Below are 17,815 nucleotides of genomic sequence, written 5' to 3'. Positions count from 1 at the left end.
GTAGTTAGCAAAGCTGTGTTCCCCTCAGCAGAGCTTAGCTGTCAGGAAGCACAGCCCTAGAACCCTGAGTCGTGCTGCTCCTGGGAAGGTGAACAGAGATTGTTAGAGCTCTGCCCGTATGCTAGGATGTGAATGGAGAGTGGCCTGAATTCATTTTTGCTCTGTCCTTTTGCCTGTCTCTGGCTGGGCTGGATGCAGCCCATCAACCCCCTTGGTGCCCTAACCATTAAGAGAATCTTTCAGAAAAGGCCTCGCATCTGCTGTACAGCTCTGAGGGCAAACACACTGCAGAGTGGTCAGCTCCTGCCACCCTGGGCCTGGTGGCTGAGGTGAAATGCTGGCCTGGCCATGGTTATCCAGCTGGGACCCATTTTGCCCTCAGCCCCTCCTTCCTAGGCACCAGGCATCCTCCACTTTCTATGGACTGCAGTCAGGGCTCGCCCTGGGGCAGGACGCCCCCAGCCCCATGTGCCAGGGTTCATTGACGGCGGAGCCTGCTCCAAGATATGTGTGTAACGCTCTGGCATTCTCCTTGCCCCTTCTCCCCCTCCTGCCTTGTCTCGTCCCCACCCTGGGTGTTTAGAACCGGTCTCTTCACGCCCGACATGGCCTTTGAGACCATTGTGAAAAAGCAGGTGAAGAAGATTAAAGAGCCTTGCCTGAAATGCGTGGACATGGTCATTTCGGAGTTAATCAATACCGTTAGACAGTGCACCAAGAAGGTAACCAGAGGCAGCATGGAGCTGGCACCTCCCACCCGCTCGCTGGCTGTGGCAGCATCATGACCTGGGCAGGGCCTTGCCTGCAGCCACACGCGGGGTCCTCAGCACCTCCTCAGCACCTCCTCAGCATGACGAGACCTGAGCACCAGCCCGGGCCGAGCCAGCCAACAAGCCAAACAGAGGGGAAGCCACTCCTGAGTGGTTTAGAGCCAAGGGGTGCTGGAGATGTCCCTGCCACCCCTCTGTCTGTAGCATGACTCCTGATTCCTTCTAAAACCAAGGGTAGTTCTTATGTGGCCACATTGGATTTCAAATTTAGTATCTGCATTTATTTTCCAATCCAGAAATAGGTATTTTCAATTTTGTTCCCTCTGTTCCTGTAGAGGTGAGAGGATAGCACCAAACCAGCCCTTGGGTGCTGTTGGGCAAGCTCATGGGGCTGAGCTTTGGAGGCCACAGCCAGGCAGCTGTGGGCTGTGCGGCAGGGAGATGTTCCTGTGGTGTTTGGCTTGGTTTCTGGTTGGCTTGGTCCAGCCCTGCTCTGGAAGAGCAGCACATGGCTGAGAAGAAGCAAGTTAGAAATGTCCCTCAATCTCTGGGGCCCTCCTGCTCTCAGAGAGAGAGGGCTTCAGGTTTTGCTTCTCTGGGATCCATGCTGGCATTTACTGGGGCTGAGGGAGGGAATCTGCCTTGGTTCTGCCTTTTGGGTTGGAAGGCAGCAAGATGCAGACTTGTGCCATTCTTCTCAGCCATGGCTGGCTGCTTCAGGCAGGGCTGGGTGCTGGGGGAAAGGCACCTCAGCTAGGGTGGTGGTGTGGGCACTGGAGACTGGAATCGCCACTGGCTGTTCAGTTGCAGGTAACTGGGCACTGCAAGAGGTGCCTGGCACCTTGTCCCTGCAGGGATGGGGAAAGGTGCCCAGTGGTGATGCTTGCAGAAGTGCCTAGTCCTTAGGGCCAAGAGCCTCTACAGAAGGGCTAAGGCGTGCAGGCACTGGCTTTGCCCCCCAGGACAGACTGGGAAAGCAAAGGAGATGTAGGGAGAGATTGCTCAGGTTTCTAGAGTGCTGGAGGAGCTTCCTTTTCCTGTCCTGCTGTCCTCTCTTGGGGTGTGTGGCTGTGGAGAGCACCCAGAAAATTGCCATTAGAGCCTGGCGACAGGTAAGCACAGGCCCTCGGGCTGCCAAGTATCCAGAGTTGCCTGCTACCTGGATCAGAAGGGCCCTCCTTCTTCATGCCCTCTGAAGCTTCCCTTGATTTTTTTATCCATCTATTGGTTGCTATTCAGAACTCTTCTATTCATTCTTTCCCTTTTCATCCTTCTTTCCATTCCCTACTTCTTTCTTCATTGTTTCTTTCTGTTTCATCTTTTACTGATGATTTCAGATGTTCTGACAGCAGCAGGTTCCTCAAGTGATCAGTGATGGGTACAGCAGGGTGGGTAATGAGGGAGGACAGGAGAGCACAGGGATGGAGAAAACGCCATAGATTCAGGATTAAAGCACTGCACTTGAGCTTAGCTCCTACTGCTAAGAGTCTGATGATTGACTTCAGCGCTCAGCTGCTCGCTCTATGCTCTAGTAGCTGTGCTTACAACTTGGAAGAAACAAGATGTCATTCAGGTGGTGCTTGGGGACTGGAAGGAACTGGGGCTTACACATCTTATTTATTTTTTTCTTTTATGCAGGCCCCCCCAGGTGTGGTGGGGAAACAGCACATTGAGCTTAGCAGGGTGACTGGATTAGTAGGAAACTGCTGCTGAGACAGAGGATATGAACTTAACTCTGGAAATGCCTTGATTTGCTCAGAAGGAACATTGTTGGCACCTTGACAGAGGGTAAAGCAGAATCCTGTCACCTCCCAGCTCTTAGCTGCTCAGCAGGCAGCCTGGCTGCGGGTCCTGTTGTGTCTTTTAGTGCTGGTGTTGCTTGAGGTCTTGCAGGTGTTATCCACAGCGATGTGAAAGATGAGATGAAGGGGGAAATACCTAATCTAAATGAGGTGGTGATCATTTATAGCTAGCCCTGGGACTGGTCGTTATCTGTAGGCACCCCAAGTTTGACTATTAATGCTACCCTTAGAAAGGCAAGTATGTCCTTGCTGTGTCAAGGGGATATTGTTCTCCTGAAAGCACTTGCAAAGCAGTTCTGCCTCCTGCTCAGGCTGTGGAACAAAGGGCACCCTGCTAGGAGACCCTGAAAACCTCTTTGGGCACAGGAGTCCTGAACGGAATAATCTTGGCCATATTTTAGTGACTTTAGTTTCTGTGGAGTGTCTGCGCCTTCCTCGTGGAGCCACTGTGAATTTGGGCTGCTTAGCTTCGGTGGAAATTGGTGCTGCTTTATAAAGCTCAGCAGCCTGGGTGGGGTCCAATGCTGCAGGGCAGGCTGGATACTTCGTACAGCCGCGGGTGTCCTGCAGCAGGTTGGCATTCCCCGAAAGGCTGAGTGCATCTCTTCTGACAGAGGGTGTCAGTGTCCCAGGGAGGTGAGTGAGATGAAATCTGCTCCCTAAGTGGAGCAGTTTGAATCCCTGGAACAGAGTGACAGCAATTAATTTATTGCCAAAAAACATGCAAGTGACAGAGCTTTGCAAGTCTTAGCTTGGCTCCTGTCTGAGCCCTCTGCAGCTGGAATAAGGAAAGCATGATGAGGAGATAACCCTGGTGGGAAGGGTAGGAGAATGCCTGAGACAAAGGGAAGTGACACATGGTGAGGCTCTAAGAAGAGCAGCAGTCGATCACTGTAGCAAGCAGCTTTGTCTTGAACTCCACAGAAGCTTTCCTTCAGGAAGAGATCACTTGATCCCTGGAGGGGGTTCCATCCATTCATTTTGCTCTCTACAGCTCAGCATTTCACTGGCCCAGCTGCTCTCACCTCAATCACCTTTGCCACTTCCATTGCCTGTAGACTCTCCTGATACTTGGCAGTGCACAGGCCCCATAGCAATGCTCACCTGGTTCAGTAAATTAATGGAATGAACCAAAATCTCACTTCTCATTTTGCCTTGTGTTTTCTCTCTTTTCCCTTTTCCTTCTTTCTTCCTCCTTCCTGCTCTTTCTCTGCTTTGCTTTCTTCTTCCTCGTTGCTTCTTCCCACCCTGCCCCTGCCATGCAGAACGGGTCTCTTCACGCCTGACCTCGCTTTTGAAGCCATAGTGAAAAAGCAGGTGCAGAAGTTGAAGGAGCCGAGTCTGAAGTGTGTGGATATGGTAGTGAGTGAGCTCACATCCACCATCAGAAAGTGTAGCGAAAAGGTAAAGAAAAACAAATGCAAAGAAAGGTCCATGCCCACCCCCTGCCCACACGCTGCCATGCTGCTTCTCCACATCCCCCCAGGAACCCCAGCAGACCTAGTGAGAGAAAATGGAGATAAAGAGGACCTGAAGGAGAGCAGCAACCTGCAGGTATAAGGGCAGTTTCAAAGAAGGCCAAGGAAAGTGGGTGTTACATGGTGGGCTCTTTAGCTGGGAAGTGAGCTGGGGTCCAGTGGATTCCTCTGGCATACCCTTTCCCTCTGGCTCAGGGGCATTCACCTCAGTGTGGATGAAACTCTTTGCCAGCTCCATTTGCTGTGCCTCTGCCTGTACATTTGCAACCTACCTGGTTCTTCTGTTCAGAGTCAATAGAAGATTGCTATCCAAAAAGGTTTGGGGAAAAGCTTTCCCAGGCCTTGCACCCCCTGCATCATTCTCCTGCTGATCTCTTGCTCCATGGACTGTGCTCCGTGTGAGCTGGTCTGGGTACTTTCCTTTGCATGCTGTGAACCACAGGAGGTGAAGCCTCAGGCTAGGGGAGGACACCAGCAGGGGAAGACGGAAACTGAGTGGTGTGGAGGGTGTCAAATACGGCAGGGGCAGGAGCTGGGTGTGTTTCCCAAGCTGGTTTCCTCCAGGAGAGGGCACCACGTTCCTCCTGGAAAAGAAACAAAGGCAGCCCTGGGAATTGGTGTCAGACATCCCGGAGAGGGGCCAGGAACCGCTGTGGCACCCCAGAAGTATGTTCTGGAACCCGAGCTGGAAAGGGCTGTCTCAGGAGTTGTTTTAGGACTTGAAAATTACCATTCCCTTCTTCCAGGGTTCCAGACAGACTCACAAGTGCATGCCCCTAAGCTGGGAAGGAAGAGAAGAACTGGTTTGAGTTCAAAGTGGGGGTGAGAGCTGAGATCCTAAGGTCTCCTGCTTAGGAATACAGAGCTCACTGCCACCCCTGTTGAGGAGACACCTTTGAGTGCCCTGAGCACTGCCCAATCTATGTCTTCCAGAGTCCTGCTACTGCCAGTTGTGGGGGCAGATGTGACAAGGCAGAGTAACTTCTTTCCAGCCTGATTCCCTTGTGGATTTCCTTATTTTGATGGGTTTGAATGCTTACACTTTTTCTGTACCTGGCTGGAGATGTCTGTGCTGTGTGGGGAGGGAGAAGGATCAGGAAAACATCAAGGGTGTTGAACTCCCCTTTCTCTACTGGATGGCACCATTAGAGTGGCTGGATACCCACCTGCTCTGTGGATTTTAGCCTGTGACTTGGTAGAGGCCCCTGTGAGGATGTTCCAACCAACGCACATCCTTCCAGGAGGGTGACAGTAGCAGCTGACATTGTAGGAAACTGGTGGCTGTGCTAAAGGCTGGGAAGGCCGGGGGGCAATTGTTAGACATAAGAAATAACTGCCTGGATGGAGACATCTAGCAGTGGTCCTGGAAACTCAGTGAAAGGTTGCAGTAATACTTAGTCAAATTCCTGCACGTAATGAGACGCCTAATCTTGCCTGCATCTCCCTCTGGAAGAGGAGAAGGCAACTGCCATAGACCACTCCAAGACAGCAGCCAGATGGTTTCTGAAGGCATAAGGCAAAGAGTGCCAACTGCAGAGGCTGCTTTGCAGTGTTTATCTTGCATGTTCTAGCCATAAGTGCCTGGTGTGGACAAGAGCATGTGCTATTAGGGGAGGCATCTGGAAAAGGCTACTTCAGGACTGATGCTAATCGTAAGGTAACACCCAGCATGCTGGGCTGTGGACTGATGCCACCTTTCAGATGACAAAACCAAACCTCTGAATTTACTAAAAGTCCTGCAAATTGTCTTGAAAGGAAGACTGCTTGGGCTAACATCTCTTGAATTAGCTTAACAGTCCTGTAGCCTTGGTTTGTTGCTGTCCTGGACCATTGTGTGTGATCGTTTGTGTGCTGTCAGTTACTCTTCTTCACCCTGGCCGGTGAAGACATCTTTGTATGCGCAGTTGATGGAGCTGCATAGACGGAACAGCTTGGGACTATCAATAAGCAGCAAAACCATCTGTGTGTGCTGCAGAGCTGCAGCTTTCCTGTATGAAAGGAGATTCCTAGCTGACAAATCGAGGGCTGAAGAGAAGGTAGCCATTAACAGCTGTTCTCTAACTGGCCTGATTCTGAGCTTCTTTAAGTTGGTTATCTGAAGAGGAGCTCCAAAAACAACCAGAAAGCTGGTGTGAGCATGCAAGCCCTTACCTGTGGGAGGAACAGTCTTTAACCAGTGTTTTTCCAAAAGCAGGAACCTTCTGTGCCAGACTGCACTGCAGCATCTCACAAGTGCAGGAGGGCCTTGCAAGTCAGCAGCCCTTCAGCTAAAGATTGACCTTTGTGCTGGCAAGGGCTGGCAGAGCCTGCAAAGAGGGGAACTAAGGACCATTGGGACAAATTTGGTTTCAAAGAGGGCTGTGAGCTTGTATTTTGATTAAGCAGGCAAATGCAGCAGAAGCAGGACTGAAAACCCACTTGAGCTGGGATGTGAGCCCAGGCTGACAGTCTTAACCCCTTGAAGGGTCGCCTGCTCTCCTGTCTTTCAGAGTCATGGCATTTCTGGGTGCTGTTTGTACTGCTGGTGATAACTCCTTGCCCCTCTATGCCCTATTGCATGTTCCCTGGTGGGTGTTGGCATTCTGTGGCTTGTCTGTCTCTTCTTCCCTTGCCCACTCTTGCTTCTCCTGTGCATGTTTGGAGTTGGAAGCTCCTGCATGGGAAGTGATGCTGTCAGTTTAAGTTTGCTCGTGGGTGTTGCTGGGTGACCTGGGCTCTGAACAAACCACACCTTGTACTGCACTTTGTGTGCATTTGTACCGGTTGGGAGTAGGGTGAGGTGGGAGATTTGATGTGGGTTTTTTGTTTGAGTTTTTTTAATTTGAAGCAAAGAAGCTGAGACTTGCTTGAGGCTTTCCAACTTGCTGGTTTTCTGTTTAGCATAACTTAGCCATCGATCCTTTGCCAACCCCCAAAGGAAACAGGAAGAATTTGGCTGTGTGTCTCCTGGAGTAACCAGCTGCCTGCATCAAAGATCACGGAGAACACCCAGTTTGTGCTTTCAAGACAAGGTGGTGGTGGGAACATCAATTCCACTTGTTTTTTCCTGCCTCTGTAGGGTTCTTTGTGCTCCAAACAAGCCACACATTTGAAAACAGGCAGTGTCCAAGCTAGTTCTCAATTGTAGTGCCAGGCTGTTGCAACTTGCTTAACTGCAAGGGTGCTGAAGTGGTTTGAGACTGTTTGTACTTAGATGTTAGGAATACTGCTGCTGGTTAGTGTGGGATCTGGCTTCAGTAGTGATGCTGCATGCTTTGAGCCAGTTCCTGCTATCAGATCCTAATTGCTTGTGTATACTGAACAAAAGGCCAAACCAGTTTAGGAAGCTCTGGAGTAAACTGGAGGAACAAAAGCAATGCAGTATGGATCCTAGACAAATGTGGGTTTTTTACACACCCTTGAGGCAATCTGGAAGAGTAACATCAGGAAATGCTGCCTGGCGTTGTAGCCAAATTGGAGGTAGTAGTGGAAAAAAAATAAAGCGGATAGGCAAAGTAGGGAAGAGAGTAGGTGGAGAGCAGGCAGAAGCACCTGCCCAGAGCATGGTGTTTCTGGAGGGTATGTACCCTTGAGCTGGTCAGATCTCTCTCTGCTTGCAGATGTGGATGGAGAGGGCCAGCTGTCTTCACTTAATGCCTCAGCAAACAGGGACTGAGATCCACTTCACTTCCTAGGATGACTTTTCACAGGATTTAGCAGGCTGCAGCAGTAGAGCAGTCAGCGGCTTAGCTTGCCACAGTGAGACACTAAACATTCAGAGAAGTTGTTCACTTTAATGGGGAAAAAAACAAGAAGTAATAAGAACTGTGTTTACATCTGGAGTTTGTCAAAAGTCTCATGTCAGGAAGAATGTGGTGGGTTTGGATCTGGTCTCTGGTGAGGCAGCAAGTTTGCTGCCAAAGTGAAAAGAGCTTTTCTCTGAAGCCCAAAGCATGGGGGAAGAACTTTGCTCACAGCAGACCTCCAGGAACTTGGAAAAATCTGTCTGCAAGTCTGGCTTTCTAGAGCTTCCCCTGAGAATAGCTGTTTGCAGGGTGACTGTATGCATGCCCAGGTGTGGGGGGCTGTCCCCCTTTCTGCCCCCCTTCCCCACGTGCACTCTGCTCTCTCACTGCAGCTCAGCCAGTACCCTCACCTGCGTGAGGAGATGGAGAGGATTGTGACCACCCACATCCGCGAGAGGGAGGGCAGGACCAAGGACCAGGTGAGGGGGGGGGATGTGGCAGGGGAGACTGGACATGGTGGGGGACACCTTTGAAGGGACAGCCTAGAGGGGCTTGAGACAAGGGCTGTGTGACCCTTGGCAGAGAGGAGCAATGCACAGGGCTCTGTCTGCCGCTGGCTGGTGGCACTGCCAGTCTCTAACCCCTGTCTTGCTCTGTCTGTGCCTTTGGCAGGTCATGCTCCTGATAGACATCGAGCTGGCTTACATGAACACAAACCATGAGGATTTCATTGGCTTTGCCAAGTAAGAACCCACCTCCTGCTGCCCCCTCTCCTCTGCATGCCTTTCCTGTGGCTCTGTCCTGTTGCTGCTGCAGAACATGGATTGCAGAGGCCCCAGGGCAGCTGCTGCGGTGCAGCAGCAGGGTGCAGCTCTCAGCACTGCATGTTTCTGCAGTGGCTTTGTACTGCAAGGTTGGGGAGGAGAACAGGGATGTGTAGAAGGGGAAGTTAGAATGTTAGGGTTGTTGTGGGGGGTGCAAAAAGCAGGAGCTGACCCAAGTACTGTGCAGGTGGGAGTGAGACGGTTAAGCCAGCCTGGGAGAGCAGATGGAAAAAGATTAGGTTGTGAAGTCTTGGACGCCAGTGGTGAGGGGCATGAACTCGCTGTACAGCTATCTGACGGGAGCAGGATTCAGGTGATCAAGAAGGGCTTGAGGGGTTTTGAATGTCTCTGTTTGCAGTGCTCAGCAGAGAAGCAGCCAGATGAGCAAGAAGAAGGCAGCTGGCAACCAGGTAAGCCAAGTTCCATCTCCTTCACTGCTGCAAGGACATATTTGCTGCCTGTAAGCTACCAGGTAGACAAGCGCTGGGCTGGATGCAGCGGTGCTCTTAAGTTGTGGGCTTTTTTCACTCATCAAACTTTTTGTACCTGGAGGACAGTGTGTCAGGCTCAGTGCAGTCAGGAAGAACTGAGCAGGTAGCAGCAATGGAAGGGAGGTGGTGCAGAGGGAAATGGATGCTTCACAACGAAGATCTGCTCTTGGTTTTCTGGTGGAAATCTCTGTTCATGTTGTGTAAATCCCTATTTGCTCGGCCCCTTCACTGGCTGTGCTGACTCTCCTGAGGTGAGGAGTACAGAACACTAGCTCTGAACTCTTACAGTGCAGAATTCTCTTTTCTAGTTGCTTTTCCCATCAGTGATATCTAGTTTCTGGAAAGGGATTTCAAGAGAGTTCGTGGACTCTGTTCTGGAAAACTTAACTGGAGGTACCGAAACCTTTGTACAGGGAGACAAAGGGCAGTGGCAGGACACATCCGCGGCGGCAGACACCAGTGGAGGGGAGTTCCCTTATTCCTTCAGGAACTGTAAGGAGTGCACGTACAGTTTAAAAGGGATTTGTGATGTTTTCTCCCAGATGTGCTGAGCACATGGCAAGACTGTGTAGGCCAGAAGGTCTTGTAGAAGCAGCTTCATAGAGAATGAAAGCAAAAGTGCTTGTGTTTAATCTTGGAAGACATTGACTCCTGCTAGCCATTCTCTTCCTAACATGTTTGACCTCCTTTCCCTGCACATAAGCATGCAGCCAGTTTCAGTGCTGTTAGCAGGCAGGCAGGCCAGCAGGTTAGGCTGGCAACCATCCATTTCATGGGATCTTGGAGCAGCTGCAGGGAGCCTCATCCTCTGCAGCACCCCCTGCAGAAGAGCTGTGTGGAAGTGCAAAGAGCAAACTGGAGCCATCCTGTGAAGTGCTTTGGCTTTCCCATTAGCAGACTTTATTTTGGGATGGGGGTTGCCTTTGTTAACATCTGGGGTAATGGATTTCATACCAGCTTCCAATTTATTTGATTTTCGAGCCTCTCTTCTCCTGCTCCAGCTTCCCCAGTAACAATCTCTCCTCTCTTTGCTCCTCTCCCGCTCTCTGCTCTGCTGCTGTTGCTATGGTTCCCCTTTGCAGGATGAGATCCTGGTGAGTAGAAGGCCACTCAGCAGGGTGTGCTAATGAACGCTAATGTTGCATCTGGGAAGGCAAAAACAGTGCATAAACAAATTATTCCCTCTGCTGCTGAATGGGGAGAGGAGGGCAGCTGACACTAGGCACAGGTGAAGGAGAAATGAGGTGAAAGGTAGCATGCTAAGGGAAAATTCAGACCTGCTGGTACATCTTGTGAGTGGGTGGAGAAGAAAAGCAGTGATTCAGGCATGAGTGGTTCTCTTCCACTGCCCTCTCCTGTCCACAGACAGAATGGGACCATCTCAAGTTTAACAGGGGGCATGAGATGAAGATCTAATGCTCCTACCTTTGCCTTGCTAGGGCAGATTGACATTTCAAAGGACTGTGTACCTCTGGGTATGCTGCTCACACAACGCTGCTTGCTGCTCTGCAGTGCAGCTGTAGGGTCACATCCATGCAGCAGAGCACAGCCACGCTGCATGCAGGCGTCTGGGTGTTAGCAGTGCAGCTAAAAGCTAATGTGCTTAAGCTGGTGCAGTCACTTTGCTGCGTGGGTGAGGGTCTAAAGCAGCACTTGGTGAATTTGAGTTCCCCAAAGCAACAGCCTGGCTGTGTTACAGACTAAGCTTACAGGAGCTTGTTTTGTCATGTGTAAAATGACCACTCAAACACCTGGGTGTGCTGAAGTCTGAGGTACTACTTCCAGATGCACCATTTTGTTCAGCAGTCTTTAGTGTCTCCTTTTTACTGAAGTCAGTTTGTTCTGGGTTTCTTGCCCATCTTCTTGAGCCAGTGCCCCTGACCCCTGAGCTGAGTGAAGCACTCCACATGTGCAGTGTGCTGGTGTCCTGGTTTCCTCTTAGCATGGCCTGCTCGGGGTGTGGTGCTGTGATCTGGTGCCGGTAGGTTGTGCCCAAGACCCTCTTGCTGCAGGTCTTCCTGCATCTCTTTTTTTCTTGGTAGAGGGTGTAACACACGGGCTCCTTCCTGCATCCCTTTTGTGATATTTCTGGCCTTTTTGAGGCAAAGACCTTCCATGGCCAGCTGAGTGGGGGCTCTTCTGGCAGCAGCAGAGAGCATGGTGTTCCTTGGCTTTCCATACTCCTCCCTGTGTAGGGATACTCTCTGATCTCTCTTCTGTTGCCTGAGACCAGGCTTTTAGGGCCCTTGTCAATGCCCTCTGCTTCCATCCCCTTAGGTCATCCGAAAGGGCTGGCTCACCATCAACAACATTGGGATTATGAAAGGTGGCTCCAAGGAGTATTGGTTTGTCCTGACAGCAGAGAACCTTTCCTGGTACAAGGATGATGAGGTGAGTAGCTCAGCACTGTGACATGTTTCTGGCATCTGAGGAGGATGAGGCCTCCAGTGGTGTGCATTTGGAGCTGATCAGGGTTTCTGACTGCAGATAAATAAACTGCTCTGCCTCTGACTGTGGGCTCTGTCCCTCAGGTGTTCTGGGGCAGGCAGCAGAGTGCCTGTCAGCTGCAGCTAGGCAGGGCCTCTGTCTAGCTGGTATCAGTGAGGCTGTTTGATTCTCAGCAGGTGGAAATTATGACAAATACAGTGATGAATCACCCTCTAAATATCACTTTCTGCATGGAGACTGCTGCTGTGCTGCTATAGATGAGCAGGCAGCAATTTTCTAATTGAAGAACCAGGCACTGAAATGTCTTCTGCTAAGTCAGTCCCTTAGCTGAAGGACCCCTGTCCTTTGTGTTCAGAGTTGCTCGGGGAAGCTTCACTTTTCTCTAGGTTGTGTGTGGAGGTCAAGTGGTTGTAAACATCAAGAAGTTTAACCAGAGCCAGCTGCTCCATCTGTATAGGAGATGATCAGAACTCCCCATCCTTCACCAGGGAGTGGGAGGGAGGGCTGCAGTGGGGATGTGTTGATAGATTCCACTTGCTTGGGATGGGGGTTGGACTTCCCTTCCTTCCTGAGGGGTCAATAGCAACTGGAGGTCTGCACCGTTTCCATTCTGCATAGCAAGAGGTAGAGCTGCCTAATGAAAACAGTTCCCTGCCAGCCTCGGTCCCTTAAATACAGGAGAACCACTGCAGATGAGGTCTAAGCTGTCTCTGAGAAAGGAGCCTTTGTCTTCAGCCAAGTGGGAGCGGGGGGTGAGGGGGGAGTGGGGGAGGAAGGGAAGTATGTTTTTATTTGCTTCTTCTCCGAGTTCAGTTCCTTGGTCACTGGCTGTTGTGAGGGAGAAAGGAAGCAGCATCCACCTGGGATCTGTAGTTAAGTCAGGCTAAAAGTTGCTGCTTTTGAGGGGCACTTTGGAGAGCCTTGAGCGTGGAGATTCCCATCCTAAACCTCAGTCCTGCATGGAGCTGGCTCTGTCCTGAAGCGCTGTCTGTGGTGCATGATCCTCTGTCAGAGGGTTATCTTTGGTGTCCCTGAGCTCTCCTCCTCCACCAGGTCAGGGCTCGGTACTGTGCAGCTCCTGAGAGGTTCTCATGCATTTTAAAGGCTGCACACCCTGGGTTTTCTTTGCTTAAGCTCTGGGAGAAAGGAGGAGGCTTTGTCTGCCCCACCCTGAACTTCTGCAGGCTCTCTTGTCCCAGTTCCCCTGTGCTCTGGCAGCTTTCCAGAGGGAGTGAGGAGGGAGCTGAATCAGTCGTGTGTGGATGGAAGTGGTAGTGGCAGAGCTGGGGTGGTGGGGGAGGAAAGAGCAGGGTGGGAAGGTGTGAGGTGGGGTGAGGGTGAAGGATACACTAGCAGCTCTGGAGCTGGGAGGAGAGGGGGAGTGCAGCTCTGCCCTGCTTTGCAAGCCAGGACCCCAGGTCTGCAGAGTGAAGCCATCTGGACCCCATTAGGGACATACCAGGCTCTGCCTCGGCTTCCTCTGCCTCTGAAGAAAGGAACCGAAACTCAGAGAGCCTTAAAGGGCCCAGCACTGTCCGTCAGCAGGGACACACGTCTGTGGGTGCTCCCAGGGGGACTGAAGGGGTGTGCTGGGGAAGAAAAGAGCAGGCTGGGCCAGACTGGAAAGTTGGCTCCCTGCTCTGCCTTGCTGCCAGGACCATGTCTGTGCTCCTGGGCTCTCGTGGTTTTCTTCCAATGAGCCAAACTCTGGCCCCATGGAGAGCAGCCCCACAAAAAGCTGGAGACCCTCCTGGGGCACCTACGTCTCCTGAACCCTGGCCAGCAGTGGGAGGGAGAGGCAGGGAGGAGCCTGCTCTAGCTGCTGCCAGAACAGAGTTAGATGTCTTTGCTCAGGGAGGCCACAGGGTCCCCAGGGCTGCAGCAGCAGCAGCACACTGACAGCTGCCCAGCGAGCATCACACCATACAAAAATCTGACTGGAAGAGTCCTTCTGTGTGGGTCCCTCAGGCCATGCACAATGCCCATTGCTCTCTAGGGCTTTCCCCTTGCTGGAGAAGAGGGTCTGTGAGCTGGGCCAGAGCTGCTGCTGCTGGGGCCCTTGTAGGCACAGCACAGTGAGCACTGTGCCGAGCAGTTCCTGTCAGCAGAGCTTGCTGCCTGCTGCACCCCTGTGCCCTCTGCTCTCTGAAGGTGACAGTTCCTGCCGAGTGCTCCCCTGACTGTGTGCCACCCTGCCGAGCGTTTGCACAGCTGGGCAGATGGATGTGTCTGCTGTTCCCTTTGGGAATTTGTGTGAGTGTGTGCTGTACAGATGGGACCTACTGTCCTTACTCAGGTAAATCATGTGTGAGAAAGTCTGGGGCTTGCAACAGCAGGTGACTAGGTGGGAAGAATGTGGCCTGATCTGCTGGGATGGTGTCCAGGTGGCTCATGCAGTGTGTGTGTTCTGCAGTCCTGTCTGTGTACCAGAGGGTGGCTGTGGAGTTTTAGGTACTTTCAGGTGGGTGCTACATATTCCTTATACCTTGTGTTGGTTCCTGCTGCATCAGCTGTGCTTGAGCTCTTCCTTTGTCTTCATGCCTTCTTTTTTTCTTGAAGCACAAAGGCATTCCCTCCTGTCCCAGGGAAGATGTGACCTTATTGACTGTCACCAGATAGCTGCTTATTCTGTGCCTGTCAAGGGCTTGTACCCAATTCTAGTTTATACATAATTGCATTGATCAATGCTGAAACTGTTCCCAACTGCACACACATACACTCCTTCCTCTGCTCTCCCACCTCAACTGTGTCCTTGAGGTTTGGCTCAGCTTGTAGAAATCTTTGTCTTTGCTCTGATGCTCACAAATCATCAGAAGGTTGCTGTGATGTGTCTGGCTGCTGCCAGGATTTTGCATTCAGCTTGTTTAAAGACCACAGGAGCAGGTCTGCTCTGAGGTTCTTCCTCTTTTGCTTCCACACGGCTCTCAGGTGCTCTCTGGAACATGTTCCTTCTCTTTACATCCTCTATGAAGCTCTCTCATTCATTCATCTCTTTTCACAAGTCCATGTTTTCTTATAGATAATATCTCAGTCCTAACTGATCCTCTTTTATGCTTTCACTCAGTTTCTCTTCTTTCTTTTCCAGGTAAACATCAAAGCAGACACAACTTCCAGGGCATTCAGGCTTCCAACTTTCAGTCCTTTGTGGGTGTTTGCTTATGTTAAGAAGCAGCATTCTTTGCCCTGTGAATCCTCTTTCTCCAGGCTGTGGCTGCTCCTGCCTTCTTGGGTCACATCGGGCAGTTCTAGGTCCAACAGGCCTGCAGGTCTGTCTGCATTGTATAGCACAGGTTGGCATGTCCAACACAAAGCATCCTGGGCACAGCTGCCCCTGGGACAACTGCTTGAAGCTGAAAGAAATAAGGGGATAAGAGAGATGGAGGAGTAAGAGGGTTGTGAGTAGGCAGGTGAACAGGCAGGTGAAAGTGATCACCAAGTGTGGCTCTCCTAAGCTGAGGGGTGAGGGAACTTGGCATGCAGCTCTCCCCACAGCCCACCCTCTCCAAGCATGTCCCTCTGCCATGCAGGTGGTGCTGTCCCCGTGCAGCACTGGCAGTGTGGTGTATCCCAGCACAGCCTAACCAATGTGCAGACTACTGTACAATCTTGTAGTCCTGAACAGGTAGTCTGAACACTGGGCAGACGGAGTGGAGCCTCTGCGATCTGCTCTCCGGCTACCAGCAGCTCGTTTGTCCTTTCCTCTCCCTGCTTTTGGGATGGGGTTTTGGAGTCACAGCTGGGCTGAAAGAAAGTCCAAGTCTTGAAGGAAAAAACATCCTCCTGTGGCAACTGGAAAGAAGAAGTATTTCCAATTTGGAGCAAGCTTCCAAGCTCTGTCCTCTTGCAGTGCTGGTGTCAGGGTGGTACCTGGCTTCCACCTGGGGTATGCTGCACCTTATCAGAAAGAGAGAAGAAAGGGAGAAAAAAAATAAAATCAATTACTGCTGTTGAAGGAGGAGATGCTGTGAAGTTCTGGCTGTCACCCAGGTGTGCAGAACTTGTTTCATTCAACTCCTTTTCTTCCCTGAGGAGCTGTGTGGGAGGATTCCCAGGCCCCATGCACCCTCCTCTCCTTCTGCCCAGTCCTGTGCCGTAGATCAGCCCTTTGCCTGGGGTCCAGAGCAAACAGGACCAGCCTTGCTTCTAAGCTTTCAAAGGTGTCTTTGACCCACCTTGGCCAGATGCCTTTGCAGCTCGTCTCAGGCTACTGCGGGAGCAATCCACATCCCCTCTTTTTCTTTCCCCATTATGTCTGGCATTGCTGAGCCTCCCTCCCTCTTCTGGTTTTTGCTCCCTCCCTTCTTGCTTCCCTTCTGTCCTTCTGCCTCAATTGACGTGGCAGTGGAAAGCTAACTAGACTCGAGGGAGGAGCTTGCTGGCTGCTGGGAAGGCCGGAGGCTGGCAGGAAGCAAAGGCAGCTGAGGGCTGGGGTTGTGTGGGGGAAAGGAAGGGTCCCTGCCCGTGTGGATGCTGGAGGAATGCCGTTGCTGGCTGCAGCGCCCACGCCCTGTAGCAATTCCAGATGTTGGCCCCTGCGGGCTGCTCCCTCTCCCTGGTGCTGCAGGGATAAAGAGGGCTTTATGTGACCCACACGGCCCCCATCTCTTGTGTGCATGTTGGTAACAGTTGAGATTTGTGGCCAAAAAGAGGAACACACAGAACTCCCCTTTGGCTCTCAGCATGCACTGGGGAGGGGTAAGCAGCCTCCTGTTCCTGGAGGTGTGCAGCACTTTGCATTTGTGCTGCGCTTAACCACATCAAAGCAAGTCAAATACCTGGGGTGGTTCATGCCTGCCCTGGCACGGGGATCGGTGTGGGAAGCAATGCCAGCAGTCCTCTGCAAGGGATGGTGGGCATTGCCGTGACCTTTGAGAGGTTTTAGGCACTGTAGCTCCTCTTGAGCTACTCAGTTTCCGTTTGTGCTGTCTGATGGAGCCTGGGGTGGTTCCCAGGGCTGCACTTGGCTGCAGGGTTGACTCTGTACAGCATTTCACTTGATGGGAATGAAAAATATTTCTTTTTGTGCAAGCAAATTGATTGCCATTGTTGTGCTTTTAGAGCCAGCAGCAGTGCTTTTGATGAATCACACAAGTCCAGGCCTTGTGTCCATAGAGCTTTTGAATTTAATCAGCTATAAAAAATATCCTAGGACGTGTTGGTTAAGTTAAAGCAGTGCAACTTTCTGGTGTAAACAAGCCCTTACACCTTGCTTGGAGCAGTGGTTGCATTGTCCAGTAAGTTCTGCTCTGGGGGTAAAAGTTAAGTGCTCCAGGAGGGCTGTGTTTAGGAAAGGTGGTCTCAGGATGCATACATTTTGTGGTAGGACTTAGGGCTCACTGGAGGACTCGCAGCTCCTCTGATGTCTGTTTTCCTCGCACAGACAAGAAGCAGAAGGGGGGTTGGGAATGTGGTGGTTCAGCTCAGTGCTCAGCTAACTTGCTTTCCAGTGCTGCAGGCTGTTTTTCAGATTTCTTCCCAGTAATCTTGCGGTGTGTCTGCGTTCGTGCAGTGTGCATATTATCAGCTATGATGGTAACACTTTTTGAGTAGAGTTCCTTGCAGGAGTTCACAAGATGCTGTACACTTGTTTGACACAACTTCACTGAGACTCCAGGCAGCTCTGGGCCAGGTTTGTTTACCAGAGTGCTTTACACCTTACCAGAAGGAAAGGAGATGAAGAGGTTTAAGCAGGATGAAGTGTCCTAATTTCACATGGTCACCGATTAGAATAGTGGCAGTGCTCTTTCTCCCATATCTACAGGTCCCTGTCTCTGTGCAGGAGGTGTTTGTCTGAACAACTACAGGGAAACCTTTAATTAGTTTGTCTTATAAAAGCAAACTGAGACCTAATAATTCTGCCAAATACTTTCTTGTACTGCAGGTGCCAATTTCCAACCTTAGGGGAGCCCACACAGGCATCTGTCAGCTTCGTTTCACATGTATCTCAGAGTAGGAAAAATAAACTTGCTGTTGAGGCAGCTCGAGTGGAGGAAATGCTTTGGGTCAGGCCTACGCTCCCTAGCCAGCATGGAGCATCCAGATGCTGCTTTGCATGACTACTTCTGACACTTCACTGCCCGTCCTTGGCTTCGTGGCTCTGCAGATGAACTTGCACTCAACAGTCCATTTTTACATAACCAAGGCTCTGCTGATGAGAGAATTTTCCCTGTGGTGTTTGTTGTTGTTTTTTGGTTTTGTTTTTGTTAGGTTGGTTGGTTTGGGGGTTTGTTTTTTCTACTTATAGAAGCGCTATCTTGTGAGCAGCATCAGCCCCTTG

The 17,815-nt window shown here is 51.2% G+C and overlaps 1 protein-coding gene across 13 annotated transcripts in view; it reads left to right on the top strand.

Annotated features, from left to right (window-relative positions):
* Nucleotides 1-17,815, top strand: part of DNM1 (dynamin 1) — a 57,584-nt gene that overhangs the window by 23,100 nt on the left and 16,669 nt on the right. For 7 of the 13 annotated variants that reach the window (XM_054174275.1, XM_054174274.1, XM_054174272.1 and 4 more), the window contains exons 10-15: nucleotides 584-722; nucleotides 8,168-8,254; nucleotides 8,448-8,518; nucleotides 8,958-9,009; nucleotides 10,173-10,184; nucleotides 11,368-11,481. In XM_054174275.1, coding sequence (XP_054030250.1) covers nucleotides 584-722; nucleotides 8,168-8,254; nucleotides 8,448-8,518; nucleotides 8,958-9,009; nucleotides 10,173-10,184; nucleotides 11,368-11,481 — 475 coding nt within the window. Of the gene's footprint in view, nucleotides 1-583; nucleotides 723-3,837; nucleotides 3,977-8,167; nucleotides 8,255-8,447; nucleotides 8,519-8,957; nucleotides 9,010-10,172; nucleotides 10,185-11,367; nucleotides 11,482-17,815 lie in introns of all 13 variants that reach the window. The other 6 variants (XM_054174276.1, XM_054174273.1, XM_054174282.1 and 3 more) reach the window with 3 other exon arrangements.

This window comes from Dryobates pubescens, chromosome 29 (genome assembly GCF_014839835.1).
Source record: "Dryobates pubescens isolate bDryPub1 chromosome 29, bDryPub1.pri, whole genome shotgun sequence".
Taxonomy (NCBI): Eukaryota; Metazoa; Chordata; class Aves; order Piciformes; family Picidae; genus Dryobates; species Dryobates pubescens.
Note: the sequence above shows the minus strand (reverse complement) of the source record. Positions and strands in the feature narration are given on the sequence as shown.